The 21,951-nt window shown below is 51.3% G+C and overlaps 9 protein-coding genes across 9 annotated transcripts; 5 read left to right on the top strand and 4 right to left on the bottom strand.

The window, feature by feature from the left end:
• Window positions 1–1,287: 1,287 nt before the first annotated feature.
• Window positions 1,288–3,461, top strand: DSM5745_08155 (sodium:solute symporter family protein; the record flags this gene model as incomplete). The annotated part of the gene is made up of 3 exons (XM_026750171.1): window positions 1,288–1,439; window positions 1,490–1,662; window positions 1,711–3,461. 3 exons carry the CDS (start codon window positions 1,288–1,290, stop codon window positions 3,459–3,461), a joined length of 2,076 nt encoding a protein of 691 aa, XP_026601175.1.
• Window positions 3,462–3,895: 434 nt separating this feature from the next.
• DSM5745_08154 (rhodopsin family protein) lies at window positions 3,896–4,809 on the bottom strand (the record flags this gene model as incomplete). The annotated part of the gene is made up of 3 exons (XM_026750170.1): window positions 3,896–4,082; window positions 4,167–4,240; window positions 4,657–4,809. The coding sequence occupies 3 exons, from the start codon at window positions 4,807–4,809 to the stop codon at window positions 3,896–3,898; spliced, it is 414 nt and encodes a 137-aa protein (XP_026601174.1).
• A 1,441-nt stretch (window positions 4,810–6,250) lies between these two features.
• On the top strand, window positions 6,251–9,105 carry mrd1 (RNA-binding ribosome biosynthesis protein MRD1; the record flags this gene model as incomplete). Its single annotated transcript, XM_026750169.1, has 4 exons — window positions 6,251–6,478; window positions 6,568–7,332; window positions 7,566–7,838; window positions 7,888–9,105. The coding sequence occupies 4 exons, from the start codon at window positions 6,251–6,253 to the stop codon at window positions 9,103–9,105; spliced, it is 2,484 nt and encodes an 827-aa protein (XP_026601173.1).
• Window positions 9,106–10,039: 934 nt separating this feature from the next.
• abaA (transcription factor AbaA) lies at window positions 10,040–12,526 on the top strand (the record flags this gene model as incomplete). The annotated part of the gene is made up of 3 exons (XM_026750168.1): window positions 10,040–10,490; window positions 10,542–10,718; window positions 10,767–12,526. 3 exons carry the CDS (start codon window positions 10,040–10,042, stop codon window positions 12,524–12,526), a joined length of 2,388 nt encoding a protein of 795 aa, XP_026601172.1.
• Window positions 12,527–13,187: 661 nt separating this feature from the next.
• On the top strand, window positions 13,188–14,258 carry DSM5745_08151 (aldo/keto reductase; the record flags this gene model as incomplete). Its single annotated transcript, XM_026750167.1, has 3 exons — window positions 13,188–13,332; window positions 13,390–14,177; window positions 14,232–14,258. The coding sequence occupies 3 exons, from the start codon at window positions 13,188–13,190 to the stop codon at window positions 14,256–14,258; spliced, it is 960 nt and encodes a 319-aa protein (XP_026601171.1).
• A 96-nt stretch (window positions 14,259–14,354) lies between these two features.
• On the bottom strand, window positions 14,355–14,909 carry DSM5745_08150 (uncharacterized protein; the record flags this gene model as incomplete). Its single annotated transcript, XM_026750166.1, has 1 exon — window positions 14,355–14,909. One exon carries the CDS (start codon window positions 14,907–14,909, stop codon window positions 14,355–14,357), a length of 555 nt encoding a protein of 184 aa, XP_026601170.1.
• A 429-nt stretch (window positions 14,910–15,338) lies between these two features.
• Window positions 15,339–16,184, top strand: DSM5745_08149 (uncharacterized protein; the record flags this gene model as incomplete). The annotated part of the gene is made up of 2 exons (XM_026750165.1): window positions 15,339–15,515; window positions 15,624–16,184. The coding sequence occupies 2 exons, from the start codon at window positions 15,339–15,341 to the stop codon at window positions 16,182–16,184; spliced, it is 738 nt and encodes a 245-aa protein (XP_026601169.1).
• A 357-nt stretch (window positions 16,185–16,541) lies between these two features.
• On the bottom strand, window positions 16,542–17,858 carry DSM5745_08148 (putative protein phosphatase PP1 regulatory subunit Sds22; the record flags this gene model as incomplete). The annotated part of the gene is made up of 5 exons (XM_026750164.1): window positions 16,542–16,561; window positions 16,609–17,086; window positions 17,137–17,433; window positions 17,517–17,653; window positions 17,723–17,858. The coding sequence occupies 5 exons, from the start codon at window positions 17,856–17,858 to the stop codon at window positions 16,542–16,544; spliced, it is 1,068 nt and encodes a 355-aa protein (XP_026601168.1).
• A 1,113-nt stretch (window positions 17,859–18,971) lies between these two features.
• On the bottom strand, window positions 18,972–20,389 carry psrA (putative general stress response phosphoprotein phosphatase Psr1/2; the record flags this gene model as incomplete). Its single annotated transcript, XM_026750163.1, has 4 exons — window positions 18,972–19,184; window positions 19,239–19,337; window positions 19,387–19,536; window positions 19,589–20,389. 4 exons carry the CDS (start codon window positions 20,387–20,389, stop codon window positions 18,972–18,974), a joined length of 1,263 nt encoding a protein of 420 aa, XP_026601167.1.
• Window positions 20,390–21,951: the final 1,562 nt, after the last annotated feature.

Raw genomic sequence — 21,951 nt, 5'->3', positions numbered from 1 at the left:
CGACGACTCGAAAGAAAATTTGCTAGGCCGCCCCAAGCCCTCGGGTCAGCAAGCCAAGGGACCATGTGCAGTTGGCCGATGGGCTGAAGACAGGAAGAAGAGGCTTGATAAGGAACTAGATCCTGAAGCTACTGGCAAACGCGGTAACGGTTACTACTACCCAGAACCTGACCAGGGTCGAGTGCTGACCACTTACAGCCGGTAGGATTGGTTTGTGGGATGGTGCATGGATTATTGAGCTATGGAGCAAAGTCTGCTCCGTACACTGATCATATTGTAGGTAGGGCTGAGCCTGGAGAATGGGGCCCTCGCGAGAACGATGGGTCAGTCACTGAGCTGGATCTTTAAAGGTCTTTAGGCCCGGAGTTCTGCTAACCATAAAGCCGAGACGGTTGTTCATTTCCTTTAGTCCTGATCGATACTCGAATTGTCTGAAGAGACAATGACAATGACATCCCGCTTTGATCCTGGGATTTCATGGCCTAGGAGGACAAGAAGCCGAGTGCATAGTTTGGCTTGATAAGTGCTCTGGAGAAAGGCATATGTTCCCCGGACGTGGAATAGACCTACTAACCCTGATAGGCATCTCCAAGGAGACAGGGCAGCACTGGCACCTCTCAGGCCATCTCGTGTGTGGGGAGCAACAGGATCAATTAGTGGGAGTATCGAGTAACAGCGTTATCTGCAGTCAAGCTTTACCGTCGAGAATGACAGTCGAAAGCGCGCGACGGCCGGCCCGTTTACGCCCGTTCAATTGTCGGGGCCCAGAGCTTATCAGCTCGCTTTCCCGTCCAATGGGAAGGATGGCCTTCAAGCTGTGCTGATAAGCTTGCAGTAATTCGCCAATCAGAAGTACTCTTCGTCCACCACGATAACAACCTTATCCATGCGAAGGGCAACTCACTGCTCCAGCTGTTCTCGTGTCTCCTCCAGACCCTGACTCTGAAGAGCTGCAGTGGAACACTGGAAACCAAGAGGACTGCCAAGCTTCCTCGCCCATTACGAAACATGGTCGTCTTATCAATGCCCCCGGAGAGTATGGACCGGGGCCGCCCATGTATCAATGCCCTTGTTCTTATTTATCATTGCATCGCCAATAATTTCTAGTCTATCGCGGCTTCCTGTCATCCTGCTTGAGAGGTGACTCTGCGGAATCGGAGATTTAAGCACTTATATCAGCCAGTCCCCTGCCCTGCATTCTCGGAGTCACAAGCTGCAGACCACAGATCATTCGGGACACACTAGTAGCCCTCCTTTCTACAGGTAATCGGTCCCCAGCTATCCACAATGGTTGCAGTCATAGCTGCCCCAGATGCTGCGGGGGTAGAGACCGTGCAGTTCACTGCTCCCCTCACCCAAGGGTTTGGTTATGGAATCATCATCGGCTTAGGGTTTGCCTTTGCCTTGGTTATGATCTTCATCACTTGGTCTCTCAAAAGGTATGGCCTTCATCAATGTCTACGGACCATGGTCGAAGCTGACGGTCTAGGTATCAACATGAGGTTATCACATCTGAAATGTTCTCAACCGCCGGACGAAGCGTCAAGTCTGGTCTGGTGGCGTCTGCTGTTGTGAGTAGTTGGACCTGGGCTGCTACTCTTCTGCAATCCACGGCCGTGGCCTACCAGTACGGCACTTCGGGACCTTTCTTCTATGCGTCAGGTTAGCTCTCCTCGTTCAATGGCATGGAAGTATGCTAACAGTGAAAAGGCGCCTGCGTCCAGATCATCCTGTTTGCAACACTCGCCATCGAGCTCAAGAGACGGGCACCCAACGCGCACACCTTCCTTGAAGCCATCCGAGCTCGCTACGGCACAGTTGTGCACATCGTCTTCATCGTCTTCTGCCTGATGACCAACATCCTCGTCACAGCCATGCTGCTCACTGGCGGCGCCGCAGTGCTCAACTCCATGACCGGCGTCCCAGTCGTTGCAGCCTGCTTCCTCCTCCCCATTGGTGTGGTACTATACACTCTTTTCGGAGGCATCAAGGCAACCTTCATCACGGACTACATGCACACCGTCGTGATCGTGGTCATAATCTTTATCTTCGCCTTCTCCGCCTACGCGACCAATGACCGCCTCGGCTCCCCTGGCAAGGTCTACGACCTCCTCGTCGAAGCCGCCCAACGCAATCCAGTTGCTGGAAACACCGAAGGCAGCTACCTCACTATGCATTCCAGAGAAGGCGGCATCTTCTGGGTCATCAACCTAGTCGGCAACTTCGGCACCGTCTTCCTCGACAACGGCTACTACAACAAGGCCATCGCCGCACACCCCGTCCACGCCTTCCCCGGCTACGTAATCGGCGGCCTCTGCTGGTTCGCCATCCCCTGGCTCTGCGCAACAACAATGGGCCTCTCCGCCCTTGCACTAGAGGGAACCCGCCGCATTGCCTCCGTCGACGTAACAGCCGGCCTCGTCCTCCCATTTGCATCGGTCGAACTCCTCGGCTACAGCGGCGCCGTCTGCACAACGCTCATGATCTTCATGGCCGTAACCTCCGCCTTCTCTGCGCAGCTCATCGCCGTTTCCTCAATCCTCACCTATGACATCTACCAGGCCTACATCAACCCCGTCGCCAAGGGCAAGCGCCTCGTCTGGATCTCGCATCTCTCCTGCGTGGTATTCGCCATTGTGATGGCTGGCTTCGCGACAGGTCTCCATTACGCCGGCGTCGGAATGGGCTACCTCTACCTCCTTATGGGTGTCATCATCTCCTCGGCCGTGTTCCCCGGCGCAATGACGCTCGTCTGGAAGGGCCAGAACTGGATTGCGGCAGCTGCATCTCCGGTTCTCGGTCTCGCTATGTCCCTGATCGCATGGCTCGTGACAACAAAGACGCAGTACGGCGTCTTCACCGTCGTATCCACCGGCGCAAACTACCCCATGCTCGCAGGCAACGTTGCGGCTCTACTTAGCCCCGTCGTCTTCTCCCCCGTCCTGACGTACGTCTTCGGCCCGCAAAACTACGACTACGAGTCCATGCGCGCTATCCGCCAAGTCGACGACTCGGACGTCGCGGCCGCCGCGCATGTCGACCCCGAGCTCATCCAAGCAGCGCACCACCCCTCCCCCGCCCAACAAGAGCAAGAAGAAGATGAGATCAAAAAACTCAACAAAGCAGCCTTTATCTCGCGGTGCCTCACAGTCGGCATGGTCATCTGCTTTCTCTTGCTGTGGCCGATCCCCATGTACGGTTCCAAGTATGTCTTCAGCAAGCAGTTCTTCACGGGGTGGGTTGTTGTTGGCATCATCTGGCTGTTTGGGACGGCGTTCGGTGTGATTCTGTTCCCGCTTTGGGAGGGGCGGAGTAGTATGATGAGGGTTGCACGGCTGATGATGCTTGATGTTAGGGGGAAGTCTTGGAGGAGGGATGCGTTGGAGGGGCAGAGGGAGGAGAATGAGGAGAGTGAGGCGAGTGGCGCGGTTACGCCGAGTGAGAAGGTTGTTGGGAAGTGAGCTCGACCTTTCTTCTGACGTTTAATGATGTTGATGCTTCTAGCTGGCTAGACCGGCTGGTTTTTGTTGCGCTGCCTGTTTGATTATACCCCACTCGTTCACTTGACTATACCTTATGCCATAGAGATGGCTAGCATCTATATTAAGACCTTGATTAGAATATAATATTACTCTATTGACCATCATCGGTTTCTCTTCTCGACACTGACGAAATAATATCATCATCACTGTAGCAATCGAAATCAAGCTAAACAGGGAAATATATATGAATACAGACAGCAAAAAGAAGAATACACACTCATCCCTAGAGACAAAGTAACCCAAGCAACTGAGCTGAAAAGCTAGGTATCAATCTGAAAAAGCAAAGCAAACCCGACAACCCTCAAGACCCTGGCCCAATACTACCCCAAGCGCAACCGCCATACGTACCGCAATCACTTATACGCATACTGCTGGGGCGGTGGCGACGTAGCTCCCGACGCCACAGGCGGATACTGCATTTGTTGTTGCTGCTGCTGCTGCTGCTGCTGCTGCCCTCCGAAATAGGCCTGCGGCGGAGGTTGTGGTCCCCAGCCTGCATTGGCGGGCGGCCGTGTATCGGGATTGATGTCGGGGCGGTCACTGTTCTTGTCAGTGGACGTGGTCTAATGCATTCATTTGAATTGAGTAGGATAAAGATAAATTGAAAAAATATGATATACATACCGTAAGTCCTGCGTAAATCGGCATGTGTAGCATGTGACTTCCTTGTACTTGTGCATTGCGAGTGGGATGACGGGCTGTGGTTTTTTGTTAGTTCTCTCTTTCTGCTTATAGATAAGGGAGCCAGGTGTTAGGAAAGGCCAGCCATACAATGAAGCAGATTGTGAAGAAGGGCCTGGAGTCGCAAGGTTAGCTAGGCATGCAGATTGGGTACACTTAGGGCAGGGTAGGGCATACCATCGGGTTATACACCGTCCGTTCCAATGATTGCCTGGAAGGGTTTAGTATTTCATCGGTAACCGTTGAGACCCTGGACGAATTCGATCTCTCCATAGGCCGGCCCAGTAGCCGACGAAGGTTGGAGGTATGTCCACAGGACTATATACTTGGATTGACGGGGCCAGAGGAAACATACAGTTATAGCAATAAGCTCTAACGTTCTCATACCCCTCTAGCATGGACGTGAACTCTATAGACCGGTCAGTATACGTACTTCCAGATCCGGTGGTGGATATCGAAGTGCAGTCCACTGCGGAGGATTCCTCCGGGCTTCATGGAACGGGTGGAGGAGGGCTATGACGAGGATCCAGGTTCCAGGGTCCAGGGAGTACGAACCATGTGTTCCGAAGGTGATGCAGATGGCCATGATGCTAGGCCTGATTTGCGACTAGGATAGTAAGGAAATGTCTCTGGAACAATAATCTAGCTATAGTTTAGATTCTGCGGTGGTTTAGGTTGGGTGGAAGGCAGCAGTTAAAGAGAAGGGGTGTTGACGTGTGGCGCTGTGGCTTGGGTCTTGGCGGTTATGAACATTGCAGGGCACGTGCCGGCCGAATTTCTTTGTCTTGACTTGGCATACTACATATATTGGCTGTTGCGGATCTTGAGACAGCTTATAGGAAGGAGGCTTGATCTTGGAATTTGTGTTTACGTGGCTGTTGATTTGCCGAGCATACGGTAGGTGGGACACAGATAGCCGAGTATAGTTCGGAGATAGATTTTACCAATAATAACACCGAATGATAGAATTTAGAACAAAAATCGCATGCTGAAGGGATTATCGATTGCTCTGCCCGAGGCACCCTCTCAATGCGGTTGGGGAATCGTGTAAAGTGGTATGGGATCGAAGTACATGGGGCGACGTGGAGAGGGCGTATGCGTGCCTATCGGTTCGTATGATAGTGTGAATAGAATCCGCAGGTTCATTGCGTCTTGAATAGCAGGATAGCGCAGTGTCCGAGATAGAAGTAGATGAAGTGCTTCGTTTCTAGAAGGCACCAGTCAGTGATCGTCAAACCGGGCAACGACTGTGCAGCGGCAATTACCGTGTGTCACAAAGCTTCCGAAGTTTCGTCCGACAACACAGTGCCATGTAGCGCCCTTGCGAGAGTCGAACTATTCTTTGTAAGATTCGGAATCATCGTATGTGTGAATCGGGGGTGCGGACTTCTCTCTTGATGTATTGGGCAATGTCCTAGGCGCCGTTAGCATCAGGCCCGCCAGCGGGAGATTCAAGTGTAGTCGGCAAGAGCATACCTTCTCAATGTGATACTTCTCCATAGCCTCAATAGCTAAACAATCAGCTTAATTCCCGCGAATCGCCAGACGAAACCATACCAACTTCAACAGCCTCCTGTTGCATGTCCTCCGACTATAATTTGTGAGCATCGACACTATCCATGGTACAAGTGCGCCTACCATGTCAACGGACTTGATTTGGGCTGGGATTCGTGTCAGTCAAGCTGGAGGGGAGCTTGTATAGCGGTCCGTACTTACGTTCTAGCTTGTCCTTCTTCTCGGTGGCCATCTTGAGATCGATTAAGCGATATCAACGGTATGTGCAGTTCGGATGAAGAGGATTGTGATGATGAGAATATGCAACGAATCAGATCTCTAGTTCAAGGGGTGTAGTTCGATGGCCGACTTGTTGTTTGGGCTGCGCGCAGGAAACTCCGCGCGGACACGCACAGACCACCTCCCACCTTTCTCACCGCCTTCGGCTCTATGAAAGCAGAAAAAAAAAAGAAACCAAAAGTTTTTCTAGTTGCAACCTTCTCTTCCCACGAGTCAAGGCTCAACACGCAACCATGGAGAGCACAAGAGTATTTGTCTCTGGCCTCCCGCCGACTCTAACCAATGATCAACTCAAGAAACACTTTGCAACCCGCTTCCAGGTTACGGATGCCCATGTCCTGCCAAAACGGAGGATCGGCTTCGTGGGCTTCAAAAGCTCCGAGGTGGCCCAGCAAGCTGTATCCTACTTCAACAAGACATTCATGAAGATGTCCAAGATCTCAGTAGACATTGCTAAGCCGGTACGTCTCCATCTACGTCTACTTGCGTTTTGTTTCCCCGTCGAGCTCGCTGACCAGTCAAGGTGGTCTTGTAACTGACCAGTAATTAGATTGATGCGGAACCCGCTCACAATACCCACAAATCCCGCAAGGACAGTAGAGATCTACCTGATGATGCCTCGGGAAACACTCTCAAGCGTAAACGCGAAGGAGAAGCCGTCAAGGACTCCAAGACGCAAGAGTATCTCTCCCTCTTACAGCAACCCTCCAAGACCCGAACGTGGGCAAATGATGACCAATTTCCCCCACCGGTGGAAGCCGACTCACAATTACAAGAGCAGCCTACCGACATTGTTGATGATGTCAAGGAGGAACTGACCTACGCTCAGAGGAAGAAGGCGAAACTCGGCCAGGATCAGCATGACGGCTCATCTGCTTCACTGAATGCTGGCCACTTACCTACAACTGATGAAGACCATGCCCAGCCCGAGCCTGAGAAGACTGGTGAGGAGCAAGAAACGGAGCAAGAAGCCCCGCAGGAGGAGCAGGCTCCTGTATCCGACATGGACTGGTTACGCTCAAAGACAAGCCGTCTTCTGGGCCTGCTTGACGAAGATGAAGAGGCAACCTTTGCGCCCCCCGCGCCAGTCGCCAATGATACGCCAATGACTGACTCAAACTTCGACACGCCTATTGTCGCAAGTCCGGAGAAGCCCGCGGTGGAAGAGTCGGTGAAGGCGCCTACAGCCCCGGAACTTGATACGAACATCGAAAACATCCGGATCTCCGCACGATTGTTCATCAGAAACTTGTCGTATGAGACGAAAGAGGCGGATCTTGAACCAGTGTTCTCGCCCTTTGGCAAAATTGAAGAGGTAAGAATATTTTTTTTTTTTTCATTTTGTATGTTTCCACTCCACGCCGTTTGGTGTGCCCCCTGCTTGAATGATGATATACTCCTGATAGGGACATCCGATGCAAAAGCAAGTGATGTGAAAATCAGAAGAGAGAATTTTAGTAGATGCCTCTCGTTATCTGATAAAGCAATTTCCTCTCCGTTTTCACTCGTTGACCTGCCTTGAAACGTTACTAATGTTTCATTCTCCAGATTCATGTTGCTTTCGATACTAGATACACAACCAGCAAAGGATTTGCATATGTCCAGTATTCTGATCCTGACGCGGCCGTTGAAGCGTACAAGAACATGGATGGAAAGCACTTCCAAGGTCGTCTACTGCATATTCTGCCAGCATCACAGAAGAAAACGCACAAGTTGGACGAGCACGAGCTATCCAAACTACCGTTGAAGAAACAGAAGCAGATCAAGCGAAAGCAAGAAGCCTCCTCTTCGACATTTACCTGGAACTCGCTGTATATGAATGTGGGTTGACACTTTTAGCACGAAATGTGGTCCTCGCTAATTCACTTAGGCCGATGCCGTCATGTCCTCCGTCGCTGAACGAATTGGTGTCTCCAAGTCTGACCTCTTGGATCCCACTTCGTCGGACGCTGCTGTCAAGCAGGCTCATGCTGAAACGCATGTGATTCAAGAGACCAAAGCTTACTTCAAAGCGAATGGTGTAAACCTCGATGCTTTCAAGCAGCGAGAGCGCGGAAACATCGCCATTTTAGTAAAGAACTTTTCGTATGGCACGAAGACCGAAGACCTTCGGAAACTCTTCGAGCCGTTCGGAACCATCACCAGGCTCTTGATGCCGCCGAGCGGTACCATAGCCATTGTGGAATTTTCGCGACCCGATGAAGCGCAAAAGGCCTTCAAGGGCCTTGCATACCGCAAACTCGGGGACTCGATCATCTTCCTGGAGAAGGCACCAAAGAATCTCTTCGAGGCAAATGTTCCCCCTCAGAACCCATTGCCAGAGGTTAAAGCCGTATCGCAAGGCTTCTCAACCGCAGACACTTTCGCTGCGGACGAAGGTGATGAAGAAAACCTCGCCACTGCAACGCTGTTCATCAAGAACCTCAACTTCTCCACTACTAATCAGTCTCTGGTAGAAGCGTTCAGACCGCTGGATGGCTTCGTTTCTGCTAGGATAAAAACTAAACCGGACCCCAAGAACCCTGGTCAGACACTGAGCATGGGTTTCGGTTTCGCCGACTTCAGAACCAAGGCCCAGGCCCAGGCTGCTCTTGCTGTGATGAATGGCTACACCCTCGACCGGCACGCACTGGTAGTAAGAGCGTCCCATAAGGGCCTGGATGCTGCGGAGGAAAGGAGGAAGGAAGACACAGCGAAGAAAATCGCTGCCCGACGAACCAAGATCATCATCAAGAACTTGCCATTCCAAGCCACGAAGAAGGACGTCAGGTCACTTTTCGGAGCGTATGGCCAGCTGCGGTCTGTGCGAGTGCCTCAGAAGTTTGACCGGTCTGCTCGTGGTTTTGGTTTCGCTGATTTCGTAAGCGCTCGCGAAGCGGAAAATGCAATGGACGCCTTGAAGAACACCCATCTTCTAGGCAGACGATTAGTGTTGGAATTCGCGAACGCGGAGGCCATCGATGCCGAAGAGGAGATCCAAAGGATCGAGAAGAAGGTAGGGGAGCAGGTGGACAGGGTCAAGCTCCAGAAGCTCACGGGAGCCGGGCGCAAGAAATTCACTGTAGGGGCCCAGGACGACGAAAGCTAGAGTCCCTTCTCCCTGTCGATAGGCACAAAAAGCCGGTTGACCTTAGGTCCTTCGCGATATCATCCCTTGCGTCCCGGAGAGAAGCAGCGAACACGTTCCTGTCAGTACCTGCATACATACGCGTCCTGCACAGCGCCGTCAACTCGTGCATCCGAAACTTAGATACCCTGTATCCCATTGCTATCTCTTTGGGATCTCTTTTCAATGTTAATGTCTCCTTTACTCCTATACAACTAGGTGCTCGCACCCTGGATATTCCAACTCCTCCTAGGGCTATGGACGGTGCCCTCTGACATTCCGGGTCCTCCTCTTCGTAACACCCTCAACATTCCATTCATGACAATGCACGAATGTTAATTCATCTACTGCATTCCTTTGAGCGATCCTGCCACAGATGGCTCTGTCGTCAATGATCTATGCCAATTGTTCGGCAGCCATCCTGCTCACCCGCAAAATCTCCGAACAGTCGTTGATAGGATGGTTCTCCCTGAACGCCCCTTGCATTGGTTTCCATCGAGTCTCGTCCTGTCTGATTTGCTACGGCCGAGCAGTCGCTGTCTGCCCTTCTTCGTGACCTTGGTTCTACGCGTGAACCGTAGCAGGAGCTTCTTCCGCCTTGAGGGACTAGTCCATGTTGCCCTAGAGGGGTATGTACCCGCAAACAAGCAGCGTGTTCGAGCAATGCTACTACTGGGGACACATCCACCCTCCTTCTCCAGGGGGATTCCTGATCTCTCTCGTATAAACACCATGCTGCTCGCTTCCACATTCTCTTTCCCAGGCTCTTACATTCTCTCCTCGACCATCTACGTTCTTCATTGCTGTTTTGCTGCCTTCTGCGTTCTTTGCCAGACGGTAAACATTTGGACAGCTCTCAACACATCGTCGTTGGAATTTGTTCTCATTCTTGAGAGCAAATATTGGGGCCTGCTCCATGGCTACCGACTGGCAATCCGAGTGCATGGTATCCCAAAACCAAGCGGCCCTGGAGAGTGTAGGAGCCCATTCAGAACGAGCTCTTCAGAACACGTCTGGGAACGTACAGACCTACTCTGATAGCCTTGCTCACCATGACACTATTGGACGTGATGACCCTCTTCAGCACTACACTTTGAAGTACCCTCATCCCCCGGTCCCGGTCCCAAGCCATCCATTGCCTACAGCTACTGCTGGTCTCTACCATCCCCAGCTTCTAAACCATCGATACCAAGTGAAGAAGCTTCGACGTCTTCAATCGAATGCCTCTTCATATGCTGGATCCAGAAGAGCGAGAAGTTACCTGAAGTCACAGAAGTATCTCGAGTACAGGGCTCGGCCGCGCCGGGATACTGGCAAAGATGGTGAGCCAGTATGGTCTGACGAACTTGAGGATGCCTTTCAGCAGGGTAAGAAAAGCCTGTTCGCGTCCAGCTTTTCATACAACTGACAAATTCTAGCACTTGAGGCGAACCCGCCTATGGGCAGACGAAAGTGGTCCGAACGTGGCAAGTCCTATGGACGGAACGAACTGATTGCGGAGTACATCTACAAGTTGACTGGCAAGCGGAGGACCAGGAAGCAAGTGTCTAGTCACCTGCAAGTACTCGATTCATTTCTCAAGGGTGACCCCGACTGTAAGTTGCAAGACGTGATATTGATGACATTGCCCTGACAAACCAAAGGGGAAAGACTCGTCCGGGAGCAAGCAGATCGCTCAACCGCCCAAAATCAGCCAGTTGGACCGAGGTGGAGGACTTCAATGGACCATCTACCATCGAGCCACTACAGCACCCACGTAACCCCTTCTTATTCCGAATCCATGAGGTTGATGCCTCCTTACTCTGCGGACTTGCAACTACCTCAATACCCTTCTATATCAACCCAACAAGAAACAAGCAGCAACACAGTCCAAGGCCTTAGCTTTGACATGTGGGTTAGCGCCCCAAACAAGCCAGATCGTATTGACGATGCGTTCCATGTGTATACCCGCCTGCAGGGTGACCAACATCAAGCGCCCATGCCGCTGGAAAATATGAAGAATTGGCGGATGTCCTTCCCTTACTTGAATTCTTCACTCTCTGACGTGAATGATCCGCTGAACTGTGAGATTATTCTTCTTGAGACTGACCTCGAGCTGATGGATGACTTTCCTCCCATTGGCTCAAGATTGGGTATTCACCTGGAACTTGACATCGCAAACCCTACACCGGGAACCGCACCGATGATCAACCAGATGGAGAACTGGACGTGTAGCACCTACATCTATGAAGACGGGACTCGAACGATGGAAGCCTACCACAACCTCACCAAGCCTCATACAACAAAGGTTAAGCCGCCATTCGAGTCATCATGGTGGGCGAAGACCTTCACAAAACTCACTCAAGACAAGCGAGAATCCGAGAGCACCGGACATCACCATGCTGCTGACGAGCGTATCCGGCGGTACTTCCACACCTTGACTGCAGTGCAGGAGATCCGGGCCACTGTTCCTCCCAGCCTGCGACGTCTCCAGAACAATTATCCAGGTTCACTTGTTGAAGAAAGCAAGCGAATGGCCATCGTCGTCTGGAAGTTCCGCCAGACTCGGCCAAATGAGGTCGGCACAACAACATGGCGAAAACTGGTAACATCGCCAGACCGTGGCTTGACCAACAGCCCTAGACCAAGCACTGCAATTGACCTTCCTCCTCTATCCTTGGAATCGATCCTGCTCAGCAAGCCTACTCCAAACTTATACCAGGCACCGCCTCAACACCATGACCTACTACATCATTCTGCCCCCTCACAACAGTCCTGGTCTTTGTACCAACCTTCCCATGACCATGTCAATAGCCTATACAACTCCGCCGGGGCCTTTGATTTTTTGAATAGCATCACAAAACCGGAAGAAGGGCTATCGGATAAGACTGCCGCAACATCCGTGCTGGACCCCTTTCCCAACCTCACGCAGCAAGTAACTAGCCAACCGACCGGCATCAATGTGTCCAGTGGTGCACCGGTGATGCTCCAGATTTCCGATCTATCACTACCCAACCTCGGAACATACGGACTCGGCCACGAGAGCCACTATGTGCCGCCACACCATCACTCAGCGAGCTTGCATGACCACACCAGCAGCACTACGTTGAACAACTTCTTCGTCCCGAGCACCCAGTCTCTCGACGAAATTAGCCACACCCACGCACCATGGTCGAACTCCAGCACATCAATTCCGGGAGACACTAGCGGTGGCAACTACCACCACCTCCCGTTCACTACGTCCGATCACTCCGTTACGGTGTCGCGCGAGTCGCACCAGAACCACAGTTTTGACGGGCTACTGGCCCCGGATGATCTCGTCGGAATTGTCGGTGGACTATCTGCTGATCCCGGTATGGACGGGGCGGGCCCCGAACATACTTCTCCAGCGTACGCTGAACATACTGCGGTCGAGGCTGTCTAGAGCACTGCTTGCCTACTTAGGGCTTGGACGTGCACTACAAACCAGGGTCGCCTGTAATCATAATGATAATCATGGCTGCACAAAAGTGTATAATACTTTTATACCCTTTTTTACTTTTCTTTGTTCTCTTTTCTTCTATGATTCCCTGTTGCCCCTCTTTTGTTTTTATCCTGTTACTTCCTGTACTATAACTGTGGAGCCCTATAGTCCATGCTTTTTTGCTTGGAGATACTCTCTGTTAGTTTAATATCCAATACTTCAATACCAACAGTTCTAATTGAGTAAAATGATCCGATTTCCTTCCAATAGACCCTCTCCGAGACACCATCTTCACCATTCACAGGCGGGAAATCTCGTCGGGGCTCAATTCTGAGTACCTAGAAAGCGAATTTATCCGGCGTCCATTTTAGCCGGCGAGACGATCCCCACCCCCACTGCGCATACAGCCGGCCACTTTAGCCTCCTCACCATTCCACCTACTCTTTACGGCTCACTTTATCCTTTCGGTACGGAGGGGCCATGGGAGGTTAAGTAATCTTTTGCGAGGCGTGTCCTCATTCTCGTCTTTCCCCGAAGTCTTCTTCTCTTCCTTGACCGACCTCACGTTAATCGTTAATCCTTCAAGCCGTTTCACATCGTCAACAAAGGGTAGCTATCCAAGATGTCGACCTCTCTCATCAAGCTCAACAGCGGCTACGACATGCCCCAAGTGGGCTTCGGCTTATGGAAGGTCAACAACGACACCTGCGCAGACCAAGTCTACGAGGCCATCAAGGCCGGATACCGTCTGTTTGATGGCGCATGTGGTACTTCCTCTCTTCTTCTGAAGCAACACAGCTAGGCCAAACTAATCTGTTCATCAGACTACGGCAACGAAGTCGAAGCCGGCCAGGGCGTCGCCCGCGCCATTAAAGAAGGCATCGTGACCCGCTCAGACCTCTTCATCGTCTCCAAGCTCTGGAACAGCTTCCACGACGGCGAGCGCGTCGAGCCCATTGCCCGAAAACAGCTAGCCGACTGGGGAATCGACTACTTTGACCTGTACATCGTTCACTTTCCAGTCTCGCTCACATACGTCGACCCCGAGGTCCGCTACCCACCCGGTTGGGAGAACGCCGAAGGAAAGGTCGAGCTTGGCAAGGCCACGATCCAGGAGACGTGGACTGCTATGGAGGGACTTGTTGATAAGGGCTTGGCCCGGAGCATCGGGATCAGTAACTTCAGCGCGCAATTGCTGCTGGATCTACTGCGGTATGCGCGGATTCGACCTGCGACGCTGCAGATTGAGCACCATCCGTACCTGACGCAGGAGCGGCTTGTGGCGTTTGCTAAGCGTGAGGGCATTGCCGTGACGGCGTACTCGTCGTTTGGGCCATTGAGCTTTATTGAGCTGAATGTGAAGCACGCCGAAGGGGCACAGCCTCTGTTTGAGCATGAGGCTATCAAGAGCCTCGCGGAGAAGTATGGAAAGACTCCGGCGCAGGTGTTACTGAGGTGGGCGACGCAAAGGGGCATTGCGGTCATCCCCAAGAGCAACAATCCGAAGCGGTTGGTGGAGAATCTGGACGTCGTTGGGTTTGATCTTAAGGAGGAAGAGATCGAGGCTATTAGTGCGCTGGATCGCGGGTTACGGTTTAATGATCCTCATAGCGTGAGTACTTTGTTTCGAGCATTTGTCAAAGATTCACCTGCTAACGGTCAACAGTACGACCTGCCCATTACTATCTTCTAGGATGGATGATTATATTTATCGTATACAATGTCTGTTTAAATTCATGCAATCTATGTCCGATACATACAAGACTTCAGTTAAGGTAAATGAGGGATATCAAGCATAAAGCCTCAACCCCACAGCCCCAAGCCCAAGCACCCAAAGCACACAACCAAGAAGCATTTTGGATGTACTTGGCACCTCTCCCCCTCCAATGGCAAATCCTAGTATAAAGGCTGCGCCTGCTCGAACCAACCACCCAGCCAATTCAGCGCCATGCTCCTTTTCATCACAAAGCACCTGCTGAAAGTCACTCAAGAAAGAAGCACGCACCTGTTCCAAAGGCGTACCCTTTAGAGCGCCATCCTCTTTCAGACGCTGCACGATAAGAGGGACGCACTCCTCCGCAATGCCATTCGCATCTGTAGCTGACACAGGGAATGTGCCAATATAGCGGACCTTGTTGGTGAACTGCTCTCGGTCCATATTAGCTTCAGTCCACAGCTGATAGTGCGACCGGGTGGCTTCGATCATGTACGCCGTGCCCCCTGATGAAGAGTCGCTGGGAATGACGATTAAGAGCAAGTTGCGCGTGTCTGGCGAGTTGAAGGTTGGGCTCAGTGAGCCCATCCAATGGGCTGCGTACAGGTCGAGGTGGGTGGAGGTAGTCATATTGCCAGTTGCTGCTGAAGAGGATTGCACTGGATGGAATTTACCAGGTTGATATACCTTTTCGTCTTCTTTGTCTGCAGTCGGCTGAAAGGCATTGTGATGAATGGGACTCATTGTAAGGGCATGAGTTTGGTGTGCTTTATTTATTACTCTTTATTTGTTACTGCCATTGTTCCTTATCTCTTGCAAGGAAAACCTTACTATCAGAAGAGAATGAACCAGCATCAGCATATTTGATGGAAGTATTCCTGGATGAAGCAACATCAGAAACATGTAACTACTCGAAGCGATAAGGTCTGGAGGAAGTATACCTAAAACGCCAAGACCCGCTTCGTTCCCCGATAAACACTCCGCTGGAACCTCCGCTCTTTTTCCCTTTCTCCATAAGCATCAGACCCCAAGAGCTCGAAAACGAGCCTACAACCCATAATGTCCTTCGTCAAGAACATACAGTTGCTCAGCGAACGCACCATCAAAGTTACAACGAACCGACCGGTCCGCAACATCGCCGAGTCGCGATTGATTCTCGCCGCGCTCCAGAAATTCGGCGAGGTCGTGCACTTCCGCAATGCGTCGCTCCTGCGGATAAATAATAGGCACGTACAGGTAAATACTAGCCATACTAGCCCTTTCCGATTGAAGGAGAGGGAGAAACAAGGGACACCCAATGGGACGAATTGAAGTGAAGGCTAATCAATCGGATCTACTTGACAGGCACGATTGAAAGCTTCTGGTGAACTGCCAACAAAAGTACGCCTAGAACAACTATCACCAGGTGACGGACCCGGCTGGGACATCGACGCGATTTTCGACACTCCGTCGGCGGCGCAACACGCAATCGATGCTTCTCCTCTTACCATTGACACTCCACCGCGAGCCTCTATTTCGCCGGACGATGTAGAATCCGATCGGACCATCCGATGCAACATAGACCACGCGCCCTCTATACATGAAGAGGTGATGTCTCGGAACCCGTGGTACGGCCCGTTTAAGCAGGACAAGAACAGCCCTGCTTATACAGATCTAGCTAAGCAGCTGGAGGGGGAGACGGCTGGATTGCAGAACTTGGCGGATGCTCCAAGGGCGAGTAAAGAAAGTGGGCCTTTTCCCAATAAGAGGAAATTTAAAAAGGCGGTTATTAGTCAGATGAGGGCTGATTCTTTGATGGGATTATGGCAGGAGGGTATTGCTAAGAGGAAGGAGGGAGAGTCAGAAGAGTCACAAGAGTCACAAGCGCGTGCGGACCCGAGAGTGGAGAAGCAGATTGATGGCTGAGAAGTGTTAAGGCCGATTCAAGACAATGGTCACATTGAGCCTCATATGACTTCGCATACCTGAGCAGCGCGCCGATTCGATATCGAGACACGGGACGCCGTACGACAGCCCGAGACGTATGAGTCTATCACCAGATTCGAACGCGCCCCTACCATCTCGCCCTGACTTTCTAGGCCGAGCAGCGCCGCCGAACCCACTCTTCCAGAAATTACAAATTGGCTTAGATTCGTGGTTGATGTCTAAGCTGAAGGTAGGATCCAAGGTGACTTGTCAGAATGCTCCAGGATTTTCCACTCTATAAGATGTCCATCCAATATCAAATATCATCAGGCGTTATCTTATCATTGACAGCACTCATTAAGCGATTCGTACAAACGCTGTATAACGTCAGGTTGGTCACAAGCAGTGGCAGGGTTGTACTTACTGGCATCAATCTGCATGATTTGCGGTATGGCTAACCGCACCTTATTCCGGTATACAACCGGTCCATTCGTCTGCAGCGGATTCCCTTCAAAGTACACTGTCTTTAGGTTTTCCTTGTCCTTCAACTCACATTCCACCTCGTTAAAGCTCGACAGCTGGTTATTGGATGCCCAAAGCTCCTCCAATTCTTTCAAATGGGACAAGTGCTCGAGTTTCGAGACTTGGTTGTTTGAAAAGTCTAGAACGCGTAGTGCGGTGTTTGACTCTAGGCCGGCGAGATCTGTGATGGCATTGTGCGACACGTATATTTCTTCCAGGTTCTTGAGTGACGAGAGACCGCTAAGGCTGGTAAGTCTATTTGATTGGATGGAGAGGATGCGGAGGTTGGAGAGTGCATCGAGATTCTTCATTTCCGTGATCTTGTTCTTCCCAAGCCATAGCTCCTCGAGGGCACTCAAAGTCTCGAGGTTCTCGATTTCCTGCGCAGAGTTAGAACGAGAAACTCGACAAACGCCGTCGAGTAACTCACCCGAATCCTGTTGGCCCCTAACTCCAGATTCTTTATCTCCGTTAACCCCTCGAGCCCTTCAATTTTCGAGATCCTATTCTGTACAAAGTAAAGGTCCTTTAGCTTGACCAGGTGTGAGATGTTCTTGATATGTTTGAGCTTATTGAAGCTGAGATCCAAGCTCGTCAAGTTTTGGAAATCATCAAGCCCCTTGAGATGCGATATAAGATTGTCGTAAAGATCTAGCTCTTGCAGCGTTTCACCAAGACCGGAGGGTAAATCAATTCGGGATATTTGGTTCTGGCGCAGACATAGTCGCTATCCGAGACACATAATCAGTATTTCTCGGCAATACAGTGAAGTGAGGCTGGCGCACCTGAAGCTTCGTGAATCGTTCTAACCGCAAAGCGGGAATTGAGTGTATGCGGCAATGTACGAGATCGATATCCTGAGGCCTCGTGAGCTTCCCGGAGTTCGAGTTGCAGCTTCGTAAGCGCTGGATTTACCTCGACATCTTTGTCCTCGTCCTCTAACAGATCTGTTGTTGAATGTATGCGTCAGTTTGAAGGGTTCGTTTTCGCGTTTGTAACCGCCGCAGTGGACTCACCCTCGTCGGCATCAATCTCCTCCACGGGCGGCGCATCAGAATCCGAGTAGTCTGGGTCCTCTAAAGCTTCAGGGTTTGTTATCGTTGCTTTGGGCTCGACGCGTAGCTTCCCATCCCAGCCTTTGCTGTCTTTCATGGTGGTACGATGCGGCGGGGGAGGGGCGGCGGAGGTCAAGGAGAGTGAGTAACTGGGAAGATGTGGATGAATATGGCAGGTAACGGTAGAGCGCACTCTTAGAACAATGATTTTCTTGGGATAAAAAGCAGGACGAGATTTTGACAAGCTCCGAAGTGACGGGGAAGGAGAGGGTCCCCGTCGGCACTTGGAAGGCGGGACGAGCCTCCAGTCAAATCATGCCCGCATCATGCTCGGCCTCATACACTCTGCAGTGGCAACTGCTTACTACTTTTGCAGTCCACAAATACTCCTAAATAAGCACTAATGAGATACATGAAGCTGTATTGTAAACGATGAACGCTTCTTATGTACAGCACGCGCCACCAGGTACATATACATGCAAGCCACCATTAATCGGAGTCTGGGTTGATGGGAGACTATGGAAAAGTACCAGAAACTGTGACATGGGTATGGAGACATGGATGCAGATGCTACTCGCTTGTGGAGCCTCCAAAATCAAATTTAAAGGGAAATGAAAATCATGGCCAACAAGATGACAGCGGTCCGTTGTGGGAGTGGGAAAGATCGCAGATACAGAGGTAGTAGGGAATTCGGTGAGATGATCAAGTCGAGCCCTCTGGGGGCGTGGGTCGAACAAAAGGGGGTAAAAGACAGTTATAAGGAAAAAAGAGCCAAGCACAAGGGAATGTAAATCGAACAGCGTATACATATCAGCAAAAATTCAGCTGATAGCCAAGACAGACGCCTGCGGAAATGCAACGCAAAAGGGGGTAACTTTCTTTGGGGATCGATACAAAAAGACAAAAGCGGGAAAGGTATCAGCTCGCTGGGAGCGTGTACAGGAGAACAACCAGCTGTCGAGGGGGAGGAGAAAAAATAGGAGATAGAAAAAGGAAAAAAGCGCACGCCAGCATATATAATCAGGCAGAATTTCCAGTCGCCTTGACAAATTCAAAAGCGAAGCGATGAAGCTCCCAATGCATCTAGGCAGGGATAAGAGTATTTAACGCCCGTGTGGCTTGTCAAAGTAAGCAGTGGCAGGGCGTGTGGATTCAAACAAGGGAAAGTCCAGCTGTTTTGGGTATGTCGCGCGCAATGATGTTACAAATGTCATAGCGTAATGTCGAGAACCAGGCTAACGTCTTTCACCTGGGTACCAGCGAGGTCTTCGAGTACGGGAATAAGATCGAGGAGCTCGTTATCGTGGGCGTCAGAGAACCAGCTGCTGATGGGTATCGCATGTTGAGGGTGGAATATGTAGGATGTTGGGGAGTTATCAATTATGATAGTGTCGCGGAGATCACGGCCGACTTGGGAAAGGTCCTAATCTTGTCAGAATACTTATGTTCGAATGAGTTGCGCGCGCCGTGTACTGACTTTGACGTAATTGCCTTGATGGTTGTAGCAACTATCCCGGAACAACCTGTGGTGGACGACGCCATGAATGTCCAACTGATCCAGCAAAGGATCGCCATACTGAGCGGAGTTAGTGACCATACGGTCTACCAGTGCAACGAAGACCTACCTTTGAGACCGAAGCAGTGAATACAACTACCTCATATAACTCTCCGACACGCTTCATGAACTGATCGACGCCTGGTCGTTTAATCACATAGATGTTATGGTACTGGCCTTCGATCTCCACCGGTATGGTAAAATCAGCTCGCTCGAGGACCTGGGGATACACTGTCAGATAGATTTGTAAAACAGAGGGAAGGAAGAATGACCTTGAAGCTACTATGCACTAGTGTTTCGTCGAGGTCCAGAACCAAGCATTTTCGATCACGTAAATGCGGCAGAGCCGGAGGTAATAGCCACTGCTGTGCCCTCTCTTGCACGGATGTTTCCGGCTGCTTGCCTAATGGTGGAGGAGGAGGCAGCCTTACTGCTTCGTCATCATGTGAGAGTTGCTTTGTATCTTCCTCTGTTGTACCAGGCTGAGAGGACACCGCAGAACTCTCTGCTTCGACCGCGATTTCATCTGCCTTGGTAATATCGTCAGATTTCTCTGACAATGTGGGTTCGATCGCGACAATCGCCGGTTGAATCGATGGCTGTGCGTCGGATGTCTGGTCCTCATTGTGCGTATCCGACGGGGTATGGTTCTGAACGGATTCAGGTATCGCTGTCGTCGTTTTTGTTCCATCAAGTTGTGAGCTTGGCTCCGCAACACCCTCTTCATCAAGGTTCGATGACTGCTTGTCGGATATCACCGTCAGATTCGGCTTCTCGTCCTTGAAATAACTCGGCGCCTTGGATTCTGCGGTACTTGAGTCGGCCGCATTCACCTCCGTTTTCTCCGGTGTTGGCTGGGTTTGAGCAACGGATAGCCGTCTCGAAGTCTTCTTTGGTGGAATAGAGCCATCCTCGGGGTCAACATCAGAAGACGAACAGCAGCTCAAGAAGGCAAAAAGTTTGCGTGAGGGTTTGGCAGCCTTGTCAATTTTTGCTGGGTTGCGCACATCTGGGCTGGCAGTCTTGTTTTCTTCTAGGCTGGGCTCGTCCGCATTCTGTTCGCGCGATCTCATGCTGCTCCCTCTGCTCCTGTCCCTCCGGCCTCTCAAAAGACTCCTCCGCGAACCACGAAGCGTGTTCTCGGATCCGTCATGTGGCCCATCTTGAGTTCTATCGGATGTTGAGGGCCTGTCTGCTTTTAAAGATGTCCGCGACGGTAGGGGTAAAAGTCGATGGTGCTTTTTCGGGGTATTAGTGGTAGGGGCGGCGGTTGCGGGTTCGTGGGTTTGAGCAGGCACAGGGTTTGTTTGATCCTTCTCAGAAAGGTCCGGGTAAGTCGACGGGGTCGAGCGATCTGTTGTCGCGGATCGGCCTTGAGACGGCGATTCATTACCTAAACGGGGAAAACAAGATGTTAGAAATGAGAGGTATTGATAGATTTCATTCATAAGGATCACAGAAACTTGCCTGGCTCTAAAGAGCCCGTCGCGGTAGGCATTGGCACCTCTGCTGTGCTCTTCGAAGTCGATGGAGGCGGACCTCGTTCTGGGCTCTTGCCGAACATTGGGGGCAACGGGGAAAAGATACCGACAAGACGAGTATGGGAGCGGTAAGAGAAAACAGTCAGGCGTAGAGGCAAAGGATCGAAAAGCACACACTCAGAAGGCCACCAGGGTTCCGCCGGGAGAAGGGCGGCTCAGAGGGTGCGTTAAGGGACGCCTCCTGGATTGAGCGGTCCTGAAATGAGGATGAATGGGAGGAGGCAAGCAGGCCGTCCGTGGGCGAGTTGGTTACCTAAGGCTGAGCCAGCTCTTGGCCACGGACCACCACCGCCTTTGATAATAATGCTCACCAGCACTCAACTTGTCGAAAACCCACCCTGCAAAGGTCGTGGAATGCAATATGAAGATAAAATTGATACGCGACCAAGGAAGTTTGCTTGTGAAGGTCAGTCGCAGGATGCCTGGAGGTCAAGCCCAGAGGAATTGGAGATCTGAGAGACCGTCACGTGGCGCCGGGCGTACCTTGACCCTTGAGCAGACTCGCAGTGTGAGTGGTGCATCTGCGGAGAAACGAGGATGCTGTGAGACTGGGTAATACTACCGATAAAACAACAATGCAGACTAGTTAACCTGGTCAACCTGGTCAAAGAAGAATAGTGGAAGAATCTGGTCAAAATCATCCCTGTCTATTACATTCATGCAGGCTTACAAGACAGTCAAGACTACAAGTTACGTACAGGGGAGCGAACAACTCCGGGAGAAGCACTGGGCTGGCATTGCCGGGTTGATCGGCTTCGTACTTTGAGTGCGCTACTAGGCAGGGACGAAGCGATGTGAGAGGCTAACAGTTCGCATAGGGCACCCAGATGGAAAGGGGCAATCTAATCCTAAGCAGGAAAGGGGCAATAAACGCTTTAACTTGGGAAGCTCTGGTCTGGACCAACAATGCAAGGCTGAACAAAGTGATGCGATAGTGTCAGTCGTGGCTGGGGAAAGCTGGGGTCGGCCAAATCACATCGTCCGGATAGCCGCCAGCGACCAGGGAGATGTGATTTCCCAAGGGCAGATCCGCTCCTGAGGAAGGGGATCTTACCTAAAGATTCTGATTGGACGTGAGACGGGATATCAGATAT

Source organism: Aspergillus mulundensis (assembly GCF_003369625.1).
Source record: "Aspergillus mulundensis strain DSM 5745 chromosome Unknown scaffold_9, whole genome shotgun sequence".
Classification (NCBI taxonomy): Eukaryota; Fungi; Ascomycota; class Eurotiomycetes; order Eurotiales; family Aspergillaceae; genus Aspergillus; species Aspergillus mulundensis.
This window is presented reverse-complemented; position numbering and strand designations above follow the sequence as displayed.